This window comes from Neospora caninum, chromosome XI (assembly GCF_000208865.1).
Source record: "Neospora caninum Liverpool complete genome, chromosome XI".
NCBI lineage: Eukaryota > Apicomplexa > Conoidasida > Eucoccidiorida > Sarcocystidae > Neospora > Neospora caninum.
In genome coordinates, this window is record NC_018397.1 from 5985599 (window position 1) to 5998054 (window position 12456).

Sequence of the window (12456 nt, forward strand, 5' to 3'; positions counted from 1 at the left end):
CGCATGTAACTGCCTTTCTTGAAGCCCCAGGAAAAAAATTCACAATGCTGGAGATGCCCACGGGGACGGGGAAGACTCTCGCGCTCCTCGCCAGCACTTTGACTTGGTACTTTTTCTCTTTGAGGAATCTGAATGCTTGCTTCGTTTGCTCTTTCCGTGCCTTCTGCGGCACTCGAAAGGACTTGTGCACGCGCGCTACAGAGGGAAAGGGACAAACATGCATGCCTACATTCAAACAAACAGGAACATACAAATACATTTACATATATATATATATATATATATATATACATGCATGTATATAGGTACATTTACACACTCACAAGTACACACACCTACGCATGCGCAAATCCCCTTTCTCATAGCAAATCCCCTTTCTCATATATACCTACACAGATGCATTGGGAGCGAGCGGGAGAACAAACATACATACACGGACACACATACATATATCAATACATCTATATATTTATATATAGATGTATATACGTATATATGTACACATATGTATATATCTGCAAGTGTGTTTCTGTACACTCGCGCCTGATGCCCGCGTGCTGACAGGCTGGAGGCGAACGAAGAAAAGTTGATGGCGGAACGCCTCCGGGCCGAAGACAGGCGAGAGGCGGCTCGGCACGGCGAGGCGGAAGCGGACCCAGGAGGGGCTGAAACCGCGCCGCGCCCCACGAGAAAGAAAGGTGAGGCCGTCTTCTCTCTCTGGAGGTTTGCCTCTTCTCGGTCAACCCAAAGGGACACATACTGCCATTTGCACAGCAACACAGCTATCCATAAATCCATATCTACCTGTATCTATGTATATATATACTCATATATATACTCATATATATATACATACTCCTATATATATACATAGATACGTAGATACGTCGACAAGGAGATACGTAGGCATGTAGATAGGTAGCGAGGTCGAGCGTTGAAGCCTGCCTGAGGGTATATGTTATTGCGTGTCTTTGGGTATCTCGTAGCGCGCGCCCTGGCACTCCGTTGCTGGGTGACTTTGGGACTGCTTGAGAGGATGGCGTCTTCCGCGGCGCCTGTCTTGTGTGCAGCGCCGCTGGCTTGGATTCGGACTGCGTTCGAGGCCCAGCAGCGCGAGACTGCAGCGGCTGCACTGCGCGACGAAGACGCGCACCACCGCGACCGAATGCGCCGAGCCGAGACTCTCAGGCGCGAGATGAAGGGCGCCGAGGAGGCCCGCGGAGACAGCGCGGCCGCGACGGAGACAGCTGAGGGGTCTCTCGGTCCCTCAGGGCGGAGACAGGCGGCGCGAGCGCTTGCGACGCTCTGGCGGAGGAAGCAGGAGCGGGAACGGAATCAAGGGAAAGAGGTAAGGACAGGGCGACGGCGAGGCGAGGAGACGCTGGGGGAGTGGAGCGTGGTTCGCGTCCTTCGCGAGATCGAAGCGGAGAAACAGAACGCGAGAGAGAACGGGTGCTCGGCGTGACAGACCGGTTTTATGTGAGGCGTGACGTTTTATCCTTCGCATGTCGGGGTTTCTGTTGGGTGTTCACTCGATTTTTGCGGCTCTTCACCCTTGGAATTCAGCTGGGTCTCTTGCTTTTCCGCTGGGCTCCTCAGGCTGGTCCGCGTGCCTCTCGCCGGGGCGGGGAAGACGGCGACAGCCGAGAAATCCCGAGTGTCGAGGCAGAAGATCCTGAGGAGTTTCTCGTCGACCTGCCGGTTTCTCTCCAGCTCGAGAAGAAAGAAACTGGAAGCGAACCTCCGCCGCTAGAGACCGCTCGCAGATCAATGAGTGCTCCAAGAGCACGAAAAACTCAAGTGAGGCACGCAGAGGTCAGCCCTCCGGCATACACCTTTCTCTATACGGAATCTCTTACCCTTTTTCTCTCTTCCCCTCTCACGTCGTTTTCTTTTCCTCCCACCTTTCTCCCCAGTCTCTCGCTCTCCGTTTTCCTCTCTTCTCGCTCACGCCGTCGCTGTACGCCGTTCTCTCGCCTCCAGCTTGTCGATATCTCTGCTTGGGGCGACTTCCGCCCTTCTCTGCGTTGCGCCTTTCCGCTGGCGTTTCTCCGCGATTTTCGCTTCGGCAGCGCCCGTCGTTTGAGCTTCGCGCCTTCGTTCTGCCTCGCAGACTGGGCCTTTTTTTGCCTCCGACTCGCCCCGCTCGGCGGCTCGTCTCTTCTTCCCACTCGGTGCATCTAAGTTGATACTCGGTTATATATTCTAGACGCAAACTTCCGGGCTAAACATCCCTTTTCGTTTTCTGCGCCGCGGTTGGTTTCCTCACCAGGTGATAATCAGTAGCCGCACACACTCGCAGCTGCGCCAGTACGTCGAGGAGCTTCGAAGAATCCAACTCGCGGCTCTCGCTGCTTCCTCCTCTCCGTCCTCTCCCTTCTCTTCTTCTTTGTCTTCTTCTTTTTCTGGCTCAACAGACGGCCCGAAAGCGCGATGCCTCGCACACGCTCAGGCAGACGCACGCGCTGTGGAAGGCGACGGAGACGACGCGAAGGCGCCGCAGCCTTTGCAACCCTTCCTGGCTCGGCTAAAAGTCGCCGTCGTCGGCGGCCGAGACCGTCTCTGCATCAATCCGGTAATCTTGGCCTTGCGTCGTCGAGCCTCTCTCTCGCGCTCTCTCGCGCTCTCTCGCGCTCTTCTCTGTCTTGTCGAATCAGTTTCGCCCTGGAGCTCTGCGGGTCTGAGAGACAAGTTGCAAAGCGTCTCTCTCTCATCCCATGCGTGCGCTCTCTTCTTCCATCCCTGTGTCTCCTTTCTCGGTGTATCGCTTTTCTTCGTCGCCGTTTGGCCTCGGTTTCTTTGCGAGTGTAGGCGGCTCGAGGACACGACGCGGCGACGGAGAAGAAAGTGGACAACGGTCTCGGTGTCAACCAAACCGGAGACATCGCGGATGCATGCGCGTTGCTGCTTGACAAAGGACAGTGCCCCTTTTACACGCGACGCAACCACCTCGTCGACCTCGCCCTGGTGAAGCTTTTCCCGTTTTTTCCCTTTCTCTTTCCTCCTCCTCTTTCCTCCTGCTCTTTCCTCCTGCTCTTTCGTCTTGCTCTTTCGTCTTGCTCTTTCCTCCTGCTCTTTCCTCCTGCTCTTTCCTCGGCCTCTACGAAGCGCGGTCGTGTACTCTGCTTAAAAGTTCCACCGCACCTTTCCCGGTCTTTTCGCTCCGTCTAGAACTTCTCTGCTCGTGTACTGCGAGAATTGTCACCTGCATGTCCCGAGCTGTCTCTCTCTGGCGGTCCATCCTTTTCTGTCCTTGGATCGGCCATATCCAGTGTAGGTGCGGACCCGTCTCTGCTGTGGACAGGAACGCCTGGCCGAGCTGTTTGCATGCATCTCTTTTCTGTAGATGCGCGGACGCGAGGAAGTCTTCGGCTCGGGGGGAGGGTGAATCTGCGCTGTCGGGAGCGAGACTGATGACAGATCGTTTGAGCCTTGCCGGCTTTTTTTCGGATCGCTTCTGCAGACTGAGTGTATGGACATTGAGGACTTGACGAAGGTTGGCTGCTCCTCCGCAGTCATGGCGTGCCCGTATTTTGCCGCGAAGGAAGCCGCGAAAGAAGCCGACGTAAGTGGAAGTTCAGTCGTGTCTCTTCAGAGTTGCCTCCAAACAGGAGCTTTTTCAAAGTGCAAACAAAACACCCTCGTGCATCCCTGTGTCCTCTATCTGAATATCCATCTGCGTAGGTGTGTAGCGCTCTTTTTGCTTGTAGAGCTATCTATCTATGCGTGGTCTATCTACTTGCCTCTATCGAGGCATACATATATATATATATGTGCAGCTTTCTATCCATGTGCATCTGCCTGTGTAATCTGCCAAATTCATTTATTCTACCAATCTAACCAATCTATCTGTCTCAGTCTTACCTATATATAATCGAATCGGATCTACATTCTGTAATATCCATAATCTCTCTAGTCCAACTCTTTATCTCTCCGTTGTGTATTCATCTACGTTTCTCTTCAGCGGCAGTCTCTCTGTGCAGAGTGCCGAGACGAATTCTTAAGTCCGTTTTTCCCTTTCCTTTTCAGATTATTCTGATGCCCACGAGCGCCCTCCTGGCGGATCACCAGAGAGACGCTTTGGACGTTTCCCTCGAGGGCGCGGTTGTTGTCATCGACGAGGCGCACCACGTGCCGCGTTTCCTCGCCGCTGCGGCTTCGTCCTCCGTCGAGGCCTCAACCGTAGGAAGAAAGAAAAGAAGGAACGAGAGACGGGGAAATGCGGTGGGCGGCAGGAAGCGGAGAAAGAACGGGGAAGGAGACGAGACGACAAAAGGCATATCCACGACCCCGAAGCGAGTCTTGAAGGCAAGGAGAGGCTGCGACCGGAGACGAAATAGCAAAGACACAAAGGTGCATTGAACCTCGCCTGTTGCACGAAACCTAGGAATCGCATGTGTGTTTCCCTCCCGACATCCGTTTCACCCTCTCCTGGTGCGCGGCGCTCTTTTCTGGGATGTTTGCCTTTGTAGTTAAAAGACGTCGTGGAAGGTGTCGGCGACTATCTCTTGACATACCAGGATCGGTTGCGGCCGAACTCGACTGAAGCACTTCTCCAGGTTCTACGGTTTGCCACGCAGCTTTTCGAAGGCCTCTCTGCGTACCCACAGACCGTCGCCCAGAAGGCGGTTGCGAGTTCAAACTCCACGGCGGCAAGAACCGTCCAGACGCCGCAGGCATCTGGACCTTTCTCCTCTTCTTCTGCCTCGTGTTCTTCGTTCGCATCTTCAGATTCCTTCTCTCCTCCGCAAGGCATGGGCGGACTGGACGCACGATTGCGGGCCGAAACGGAGACAGCTGCTGTCTCCCAGTTTCCCGCGGAAACCGGCGAGAGACGCGCAGCGAAAGCGAGGGAACAGGATAGCAAAGAGGCGTCGTTTGGAAGGAATGAAGAGCGCCACGCTGTTTTCTCGCCGAGTCAATTTCTCCGGCAGTTCCAGTTGGGCGACTTTGCCCTCCACGAACTGCTTCTCGTTCTCTCTCACCCCGCCAGCCAGATGTGCCGGAAACTCCGCGGGTTTTTGATGCGGAAAAACAGCCGCCTGAGCACGCACGTGCGAGAACAAACCGCAGAAGCTGAAAGGCGGGCGAAAAAGCGCCCAGACGCCAATCGGTTTTTCCGTGCGGAAGCCGAGTCAGCTGGGCAGACACCTGAGAGTCTCAGTCAAAAAACAGAGAGAGGAACCAAACGAGAATTCACAGCAAGAGCGAGGCCGTTTCACTCCACGTGTCTGTACACTTTGCGAGCTTTCATCGAGGCGCTTCTTCGCGCCGGACCAAAAGACAAAATCCTGCTGCGATTCCCTTCCCTTTCTACTCCTCTTTCGTCTTCTCTCGAATCGCAACTTGGTAGAAGACCTGCAGGCACATCCGAGAGAGAAGCGACGGGAGGGACAGTCGCAGAAAGCGAGGAGACGCAAAAGGCATTTGCGTTCTCCTCCGTGCAAATTATCTGCCTCGACGAGGGTGAGCTGTCTTTCGACGAAATCGCACAGGCCTCGGGTTTTGTAAGTGCAGGCATCACACATCCAACAGGAAAACGCATTCCGTGTATGCATATATATATATATATATATGCAAGTGTGTATTGGCGATATGCACGTATGCGTGCCTCTTGTGTCAGTGTAGGTGGCATTTCTTTTCCAAGAGAGACAAATGTGTGACGGAGCGATGTCGACCGTTGGCGGCCGTGCTACATGTGGAGACACCACTTTCGATGCCATGTTTCTGAGCATGGTCGACTGTCTTTTTCTGCTTCTTCTGGGTGTTTCAGGCCGCAAATTTCGACACCTTTGTACGCTGCGGATTCTACGACTCTGCATTTCCAGCTCGGACGTTTTTCTGTCGTACCCCTCAACCTTCGAGACGTCTCTGTGGCCCCTCCGTCCTGCTCTGCCGCATCCTCTCTTCTTCCTTTAGTTTACTTGGCCCGTCTCTCGAATTATCTCTCTGTGTGTTTGTTCCTGTCTCTGCCTCTTTCGCTCTCTTTGCTTGTGTCCCTCTAGTTCCGTTCCGCTTTTTCTGCCAGTGCATGCTGGCAAGGATGTCGAGGCGTGGATCGCTGAGTCCGCGTTCTCGGTAGCTGCTTGTCTTCTCGCTCTTCCTTTTCTTGTTTTCCTTCTCTCTGCTCGACTTCTCCATTCTCGCCTCGACTTCTTTCTGCGGTGTGTGTGGATGCAGTGTCCATCTGTCGGCAGTGCATTTTGATGGGCGGTACGATGGAGCCGCGCTTGCGGTTTGCGCCTCTCCACGCCGCCCTGCCTCCTTCTTCGATATTCCCAGCGTTCGCGGGCTCTCACGTCATCGCGAAGGAAAACCTCTTGCTTCTCCCTCTCGCACGGTGTACGCTTAACGTCATTCTCTCCTCGAACCTCCTTTTCTTTGCGCCCACGCCCTTCTCTCTCGGTCTCTTTTGTTTTCTTGTCGCGTTTCTCCTCTTTCTGCCTTTCTTCTCTGTCTTCAGTACGGGCTTCTCCTTTCCTCGCTCCTCAGTTTTCTTTACGACTTTCGCCCTGTTCACGCCCGCCTTTGTCTTTCTCCCTTCTTTCTTTTTCTAAGCGCGATGTTGTGCGTCTTGACTGCCATCTCGGTTCTTGCGAGAGCGCCCACCGCTGCTTCTCGTCTCGCCCTTTCGCGTTTTGCCGCTCCTCCGCCTTTTTGTCTAGCCCCCTCTCTCACGCGGCTGCCGCCTCCTGTGTTGCGTCTCCAGACCAACAGTGCACCTTCGATTCGCGATTTTCAGAGAGATGGAGACAGAGGGAGCAGCAGGAGGCACTGCTACAGGTCCTCATCGCGGGGGCCGAGGCCATGCCTCCTGGTCACGGCCTCGTCGTCTTCTTCTCCTCCTTCTCTCAGCTGCGCGCTTTCTCTTTCTTCTTCCACAACCACGGTGAGAACAAGAGAGTGGTTTCCCTGAAACGATGCGCCGGAACCAAACGCCATGCCGCAAGAGCCCCTACGTGAGGCTGCAGGGGGGGTGGATGAAGGCGCTTGAAGGGCGCGAGCAATCCGTGCAAGTGGAGCATCTCGACACGCCGTACCAGCACACACAGTGTCGAAATAGAGAGAACAGCAAGACGCGAATTCGAGGATCTCGTCTTATGCACTGTACACACGCACGCGTGTCTCGAGTTACAAAGGCTTGAACGGACGCAGGGACCCGATATTGCATCTCTATGCATATGCATGCATGGGTATATCTCTGCATGTAAAGATATGTGCAGTTACGTACAGGGAGACTGAATCATGGATCAGGCGGACATCCTCAGTTTGTAGCTGCAGCTGTCCACAAGGGTCGGCGAGGGGGAGATCGTTATCTGAGGCACTCAGGGACGTCTGGCGCGGCGACAGCGATGCCGAGACGCGGCTGCAACGTTCCTGCTTTTGCCTTCCTCTTGCTGCGCTTGTTTTTGGCGCATATACCCTCAGCGTTTTCAATCGCTTCTCGACTCTTGTTTCCTCTCTGTGCCTTTTGCCGGGACACAAACCTGCTGTTCTTGCCTTGCTGCTCCCTGTCCTTTTCGTTTCGCCCCCCTCCCCTGCCTTTCTCTACTTCGTGGGCACTTCTTTCGTCTATTCGAGTTCCCTTTGCGTTCCTTTTGTTCGTCCTGCCTGACCACCACCCTCTCTTTGCTCCCCTTCCTTCTCTCTTGTTTTCTGCTTCTTCCCTTTTTCCCGCCTCTGTCTCTCTCAGTTGCTTTTCTCTCCTGGTCACTCTGGCTTCTCTGCGTGCTGCCTGCTCGACTTTCGTCTCTGCGATGTGTCAGCCTCTCCAGCGATTCGTGCGATGTTCCAGCGCGCGTGCCCTCACATCTTCATCGAGCATCAAGACGCCGGCCTGGTTGCTATGAAGCGCAGCACCTCTTTGTCGCCTGGCAAGGCCGCTGCTTCTCTGGGGCCGTCCACGGCTCGCCCTTTTCTCTTTCCCTCCGAAAAGGAGACACCTGCCGCCGTGCCCAGCGCTGGAGACCGAGACGGCCGAACAGCGGGGACGGGGCGGCTTAACGGCGAGCAGTGGACGGAGGCGAAGAAGAGAGAACGCGAGAGAGAAAAGGCGAAGTCGGACAGAAACTCAGGACTCTGGGGAGACAGCGGAGGAGACGATGGCCAGCTTGCCACTTGGAAAGGAGGTAAACGGGAGAACGCCGAAGGGGAGCGCATTTGGACGTCGAGCAATGCTGTCCGGTTCGGGTGTTGTCAATGTTGATATTTTATGATGTTTTCGAAACAGCAGTGGAGTATCGAGAGAGATCAGGCAGACGGTCAGTCCGATGGAGAACCTCGCAGGTGTCTCCATTTCTCCGGCACTCTTCGTGTTCTCTGTTGTCTCTCTGTGGCGGTGCAGGCGTGACTTACGGTCGCAGTGGCGCGCTCTTTGAAGCGTACAAAAGGGTTTTGATGCGGCCGGACCCAAAAACAGACAGTTTAGAGCGGCCATCTCCCTCTTCGACTGTAGACGGCACGGGGGGAAAAACTAGCGACAGGCCCACAGGCTTGCCAAGAAACGCCCACACAACCGACACAAGTGTAAACGAGTCATACGGAAACACGCAGGAATGTGCAACTCAGAAGGCAGCTTTGTTTTGCGTAATGAACGGCGCCTTCAGCGAAGGCGTGAATTTCCACGATAGCCTAGCCAGACTCCTAGTCCTCGTTGGGTTGCCATTTCCCAGCGTTAAGGACCCCGAGTTTCAGCTGCGGGCTGCCTTCTTTTCGTCTGTCCTCGAACGGACGAAAAGAGGCGGAGAATATTTTGCCGGCGACACGCTGAAAAACACGAGAGGAGTAGCGGAAGTGGAAGGCACAGAAGATGCAGGCAGCGGGAGTGCTGTCTTCCGGGCATCGCAGACCAGTGCTCACAATGGGGTGTCCGTACACCCCAAAAGCCCAGCGGACAGCCCTGTGCGAGGGCGGGAAGAAAAATGTAGCGCAACAGTCGGGTTGGCGCCGCCCTATGAAGCGACGAAGGTGCAGAGCGTGGAGGGTGAGACAAGGTCCGTGAAGAATCCAGAGAGAAAGACACATTTTCTCGCTGAACAAGATCCCACTTGTCGTACCGGTTACGGTTTACTCCAGTGCATGCAGACAGTCAACCAAACAATAGGGAGAGCAATCCGGCACAGCCAAGACTACGCTGCGGTTTTACTCGTTGACTATCGGTACACCGAGAATCATATCGAGACGCTCCTCTCTCCATGGATTAAAGATGCACTTTATGCCTCTCGGAGACACACAGAGCAATTACCGCCTTCTGCCCGGGACTGGACAGAAGAGGAAACCTGCCGAGAAGGTTGTTTCGGAGTGGAAAAGGCGACAGACTGGGAGAGACGAGAACTGCCAGACAAGAGAGGCGCGCTGACCACGCGACTTGCAGCATTCTTCAAACGTATGGAGGGGAAAGAAGCAGGGAAGGGCGGTACTCGTGACTCCGCGTGACGGTGTACAGTTAGACAGATGATAACGAAGTTCTGGTGCTCTTCTGTACACATGATGAGAGGATCCGCAAGTAGGGGGGGGGCCTTTGGCTTGAGTCTCAACTGCTTTCGCGTGAGCGAGAAATTCTGCATTCCCCGATGCGTTCGACATTGGCACCTGCCTTCGTCCACTCAGACAGATGTCTAGTACGTTTTCCACAAGGACAGACTCTCTTGACAACAGTCATGTCTCATAATCAGCAGGAACTCTTGCCGACATGTCTCTTGACTGCTTCTTTTCGTCAGATTGTGTGTGTTCTGGAGGCCAGGAGAACGGATTTCACATGCACGTGTCGCGGGCAGTATTCGAACACTTATAACGATGTTGGCAATACAGGCAAATCACATAAACGCTTCTGACTGCCACTCAAAACACAGTGTGGGGGTTTACTTGGCATACAGATGCCCTCCCTTTGCGTTCGGCAATGCGGCAGGGCTCAGCGGAGCAAGGCAGCAGAGATAGTGCTTTTGTTCAGCGGCGGCCTTGTCCGCGAAGTGAGAAGGAGCAGCCGGCAAGCCTCCTTACACCGGCGCAAGACCAAAAAGAAGTTGGTTTTCCCCCTGGAACGGTTCCGGTTTTAACCTGTCCGAGCTTCGCGAAACTTTACTGAGATCTGAGAGTGACACCCCGATTATACCAAATGGCGAGCCAATCCCGAACGGAGTGTACTGCTCTAGCGAGTGCTCACTGCCGGTGACAACTTCCATTGTAAACTTCGCACTGACCCACGCAGTTTCAAGCATTTCATGCACAGGAAAAAGAACAAAAGTGTTCCCGCGGTATGCGTGTGAAGGCGGCTACTAGCGCGTCAATGCGCCACAGCGACGGCTAGCAGTTCGCCCCGCGTATATTCATTCCAATGTGTAGTTAACTACATCGTCTTTCCATTCAGCTGTTTACCGCGAAGTGGGTATTTGAGTACAACGTGAAGAGGGACGCGAGGGAATGCATGCCTATCGACAGCAGTCTTACTGTAGATGCGACGAAAAATCGCAACGGTGTGTCCTGTTTCGGCAGAGCTTCGATCACCCCGAGTTCTGTGCCTGCAAGCACTCTATGAGACTTGTTTCAGTCTTCTCTGGCAATGCATCCTTTTCTGGGGAATGCGCTGACCGGCACACCGGCGCAGTGCTGATGCGCCGTACGCCTTTCGATTGGCGATTCACCGTGTCTCCCCAAACCGACAACACCAGAGCGCTTCGTTCACTGTAATGAACCCCTGATCTTCGCGGGTTTGGGGCTTTTGAGTGAATTCTCCATTCTCAAGGAGAGGAGTTAAAGAAAATCGAAGGCGGGCCGTTTGCTTTTCGAGGGTTCACAGCTAACGCCCTCTGTCGACCTGCAACGTTGTGGACCGAGACACGTTGAGCTACCGGAATTGCGACACCCTCGGTAACGTGAACCGAGGGTGTCGGTTGTGCTCAATCAGAACGCGGCTGGCTGAACGATAGGAACACCACGTACACGACAGAACAACTGCAATCACGTCGCAAAAACACCGAGAGGGGTCGCGAGTGGGGAAAAACTAAATGAATAAACGGTGCCTGTGCTGTTTGAAAACTGTTATATGACGTGAATTACCTCCCCTCTGATGCCGAATGAGCTATCTTCAGCCATATTCAAGGTGCCACGACCGTGGTGTTTCTTTCTTGAAAATGAAGACACGCACAGTGATAATCGTATGCGTGCTTGCCGTTGTGGTACACTGCGAATGCGGGTCTGCTTCGTACTGGGATGACCCGTGGCCTGCGACAGATGCGCCCTGGCATGAGATTGTGACGCAAATAAAAAATACGTCGGATAGCATGTACGAAAAGGTACTCGCTATTCGGCGTCTGGGACTCTCCTTTAGGATGAGACATGCCGTATTCGAGAGGGTACGCAAGCTCCAGCCTGAGGCTTTACAGTTTCCACCGATGTGGCAAGCGTGGAATGACTTGTGGAGTATAATAGACGATATTTATCAGACGCAGGACCAACTCCGGTTGTTGGTGCGGAGGCAGAAAGACGTACTTGCTGCCATACGGGGACATCGTGTCAGCGCTGAGGGGCAGCATTGGAGGGACGTTAACAGCGTCTGCAGGAAAGTGGACGGGGAAGTACGACACGCAGAGGAAGTGCTCGAACAGGAAACGGGGAAGTACGACAACATTTTGCTGGAGTTAAACACCTTCGATTAACAGTGGTCTTGTGCTCGCCTCGGGTATTTGGGTAACGGTGGATGACAGATGACCCATGACCGTGCTCGCGAATGCAGCATCGTGCGCACAGGGTATTTGTTGAGCTTCCTTGAAAAAAAAGATGTCTTTCACGTGTCGAAGTCTTCGTATCATTGTGTTTTGCCCGGACAGGGTTGTCGTGTGCACATGCCATTGCGGTATTCGGCTTCAACATGGCAGTGCAATCGTCGACGTGCTTATGTTTGTCGTTACCGTTTACACCTTCCTGTACATGCTATAAAACATAAGCCATGCGTGGACGCAGAAGATGGCTTCCTGTCTTGGGGTGTCAGGGTGTTGGCGGTCATTCGGGAATGCCGAACAAGCGATTTACTCGTGTAACAGCTCTACAGTATTGAATATAAAACACATTTCTCATTTGCCGTCTCCGTCTTGCCAGGTGAAGACAAATGGATTATGCGACTGCCTTGACCCAGTGGGGCTGCATATACTGCGGTGTGTAATGAAACGCTCTTCCACGGTTTTCGTAGACCCTGTGCGGGACGTCCGCTAGAAAAGAGGCGGTACTATGTAGCGTGTTCCAGGTCAAACGCCCAATGTAATTGAATGGTGCTGAACGCCATTGTTTGAAGAACATAGAAAACAGTGCTGTGATATGTAGCAGATGAGCGAGGGTATCTACTTGTCAGCAACTGGCAGTAAGCGACGCATTCGCTCGAGGTAGTCGCATGGAATGTGTGAAAAGGATACTTGTAGAGGCTGACAGAAAACGTGTGCACGCAGCGTCAGACGTGGAGGGGGA

At 53.8% G+C, this 12456-nt stretch overlaps 2 protein-coding genes across 2 annotated transcripts; both read left to right on the top strand.

The window, feature by feature from the left end:
• Nucleotides 1-44: 44 nt before the first annotated feature.
• NCLIV_060150 (putative helicase) lies at nucleotides 45-9435 on the top strand (the record flags this gene model as incomplete). Its single annotated transcript, XM_003885569.1, has 13 exons — nucleotides 45-106; nucleotides 565-698; nucleotides 1071-1348; nucleotides 1600-1800; nucleotides 2273-2575; nucleotides 3464-3565; nucleotides 4030-4224; nucleotides 4473-5507; nucleotides 5774-5794; nucleotides 6198-6342; nucleotides 6710-6889; nucleotides 7767-8129; nucleotides 8345-9435. 13 exons carry the CDS (start codon nucleotides 45-47, stop codon nucleotides 9433-9435), a joined length of 4110 nt encoding a protein of 1369 aa, XP_003885618.1.
• Nucleotides 9436-11072: 1637 nt separating this feature from the next.
• On the top strand, nucleotides 11073-11654 carry NCLIV_060160 (Tgd057, related; the record flags this gene model as incomplete). The annotated part of the gene is made up of 1 exon (XM_003885570.1): nucleotides 11073-11654. The coding sequence occupies one exon, from the start codon at nucleotides 11073-11075 to the stop codon at nucleotides 11652-11654; it is 582 nt and encodes a 193-aa protein (XP_003885619.1).
• Nucleotides 11655-12456: the final 802 nt, after the last annotated feature.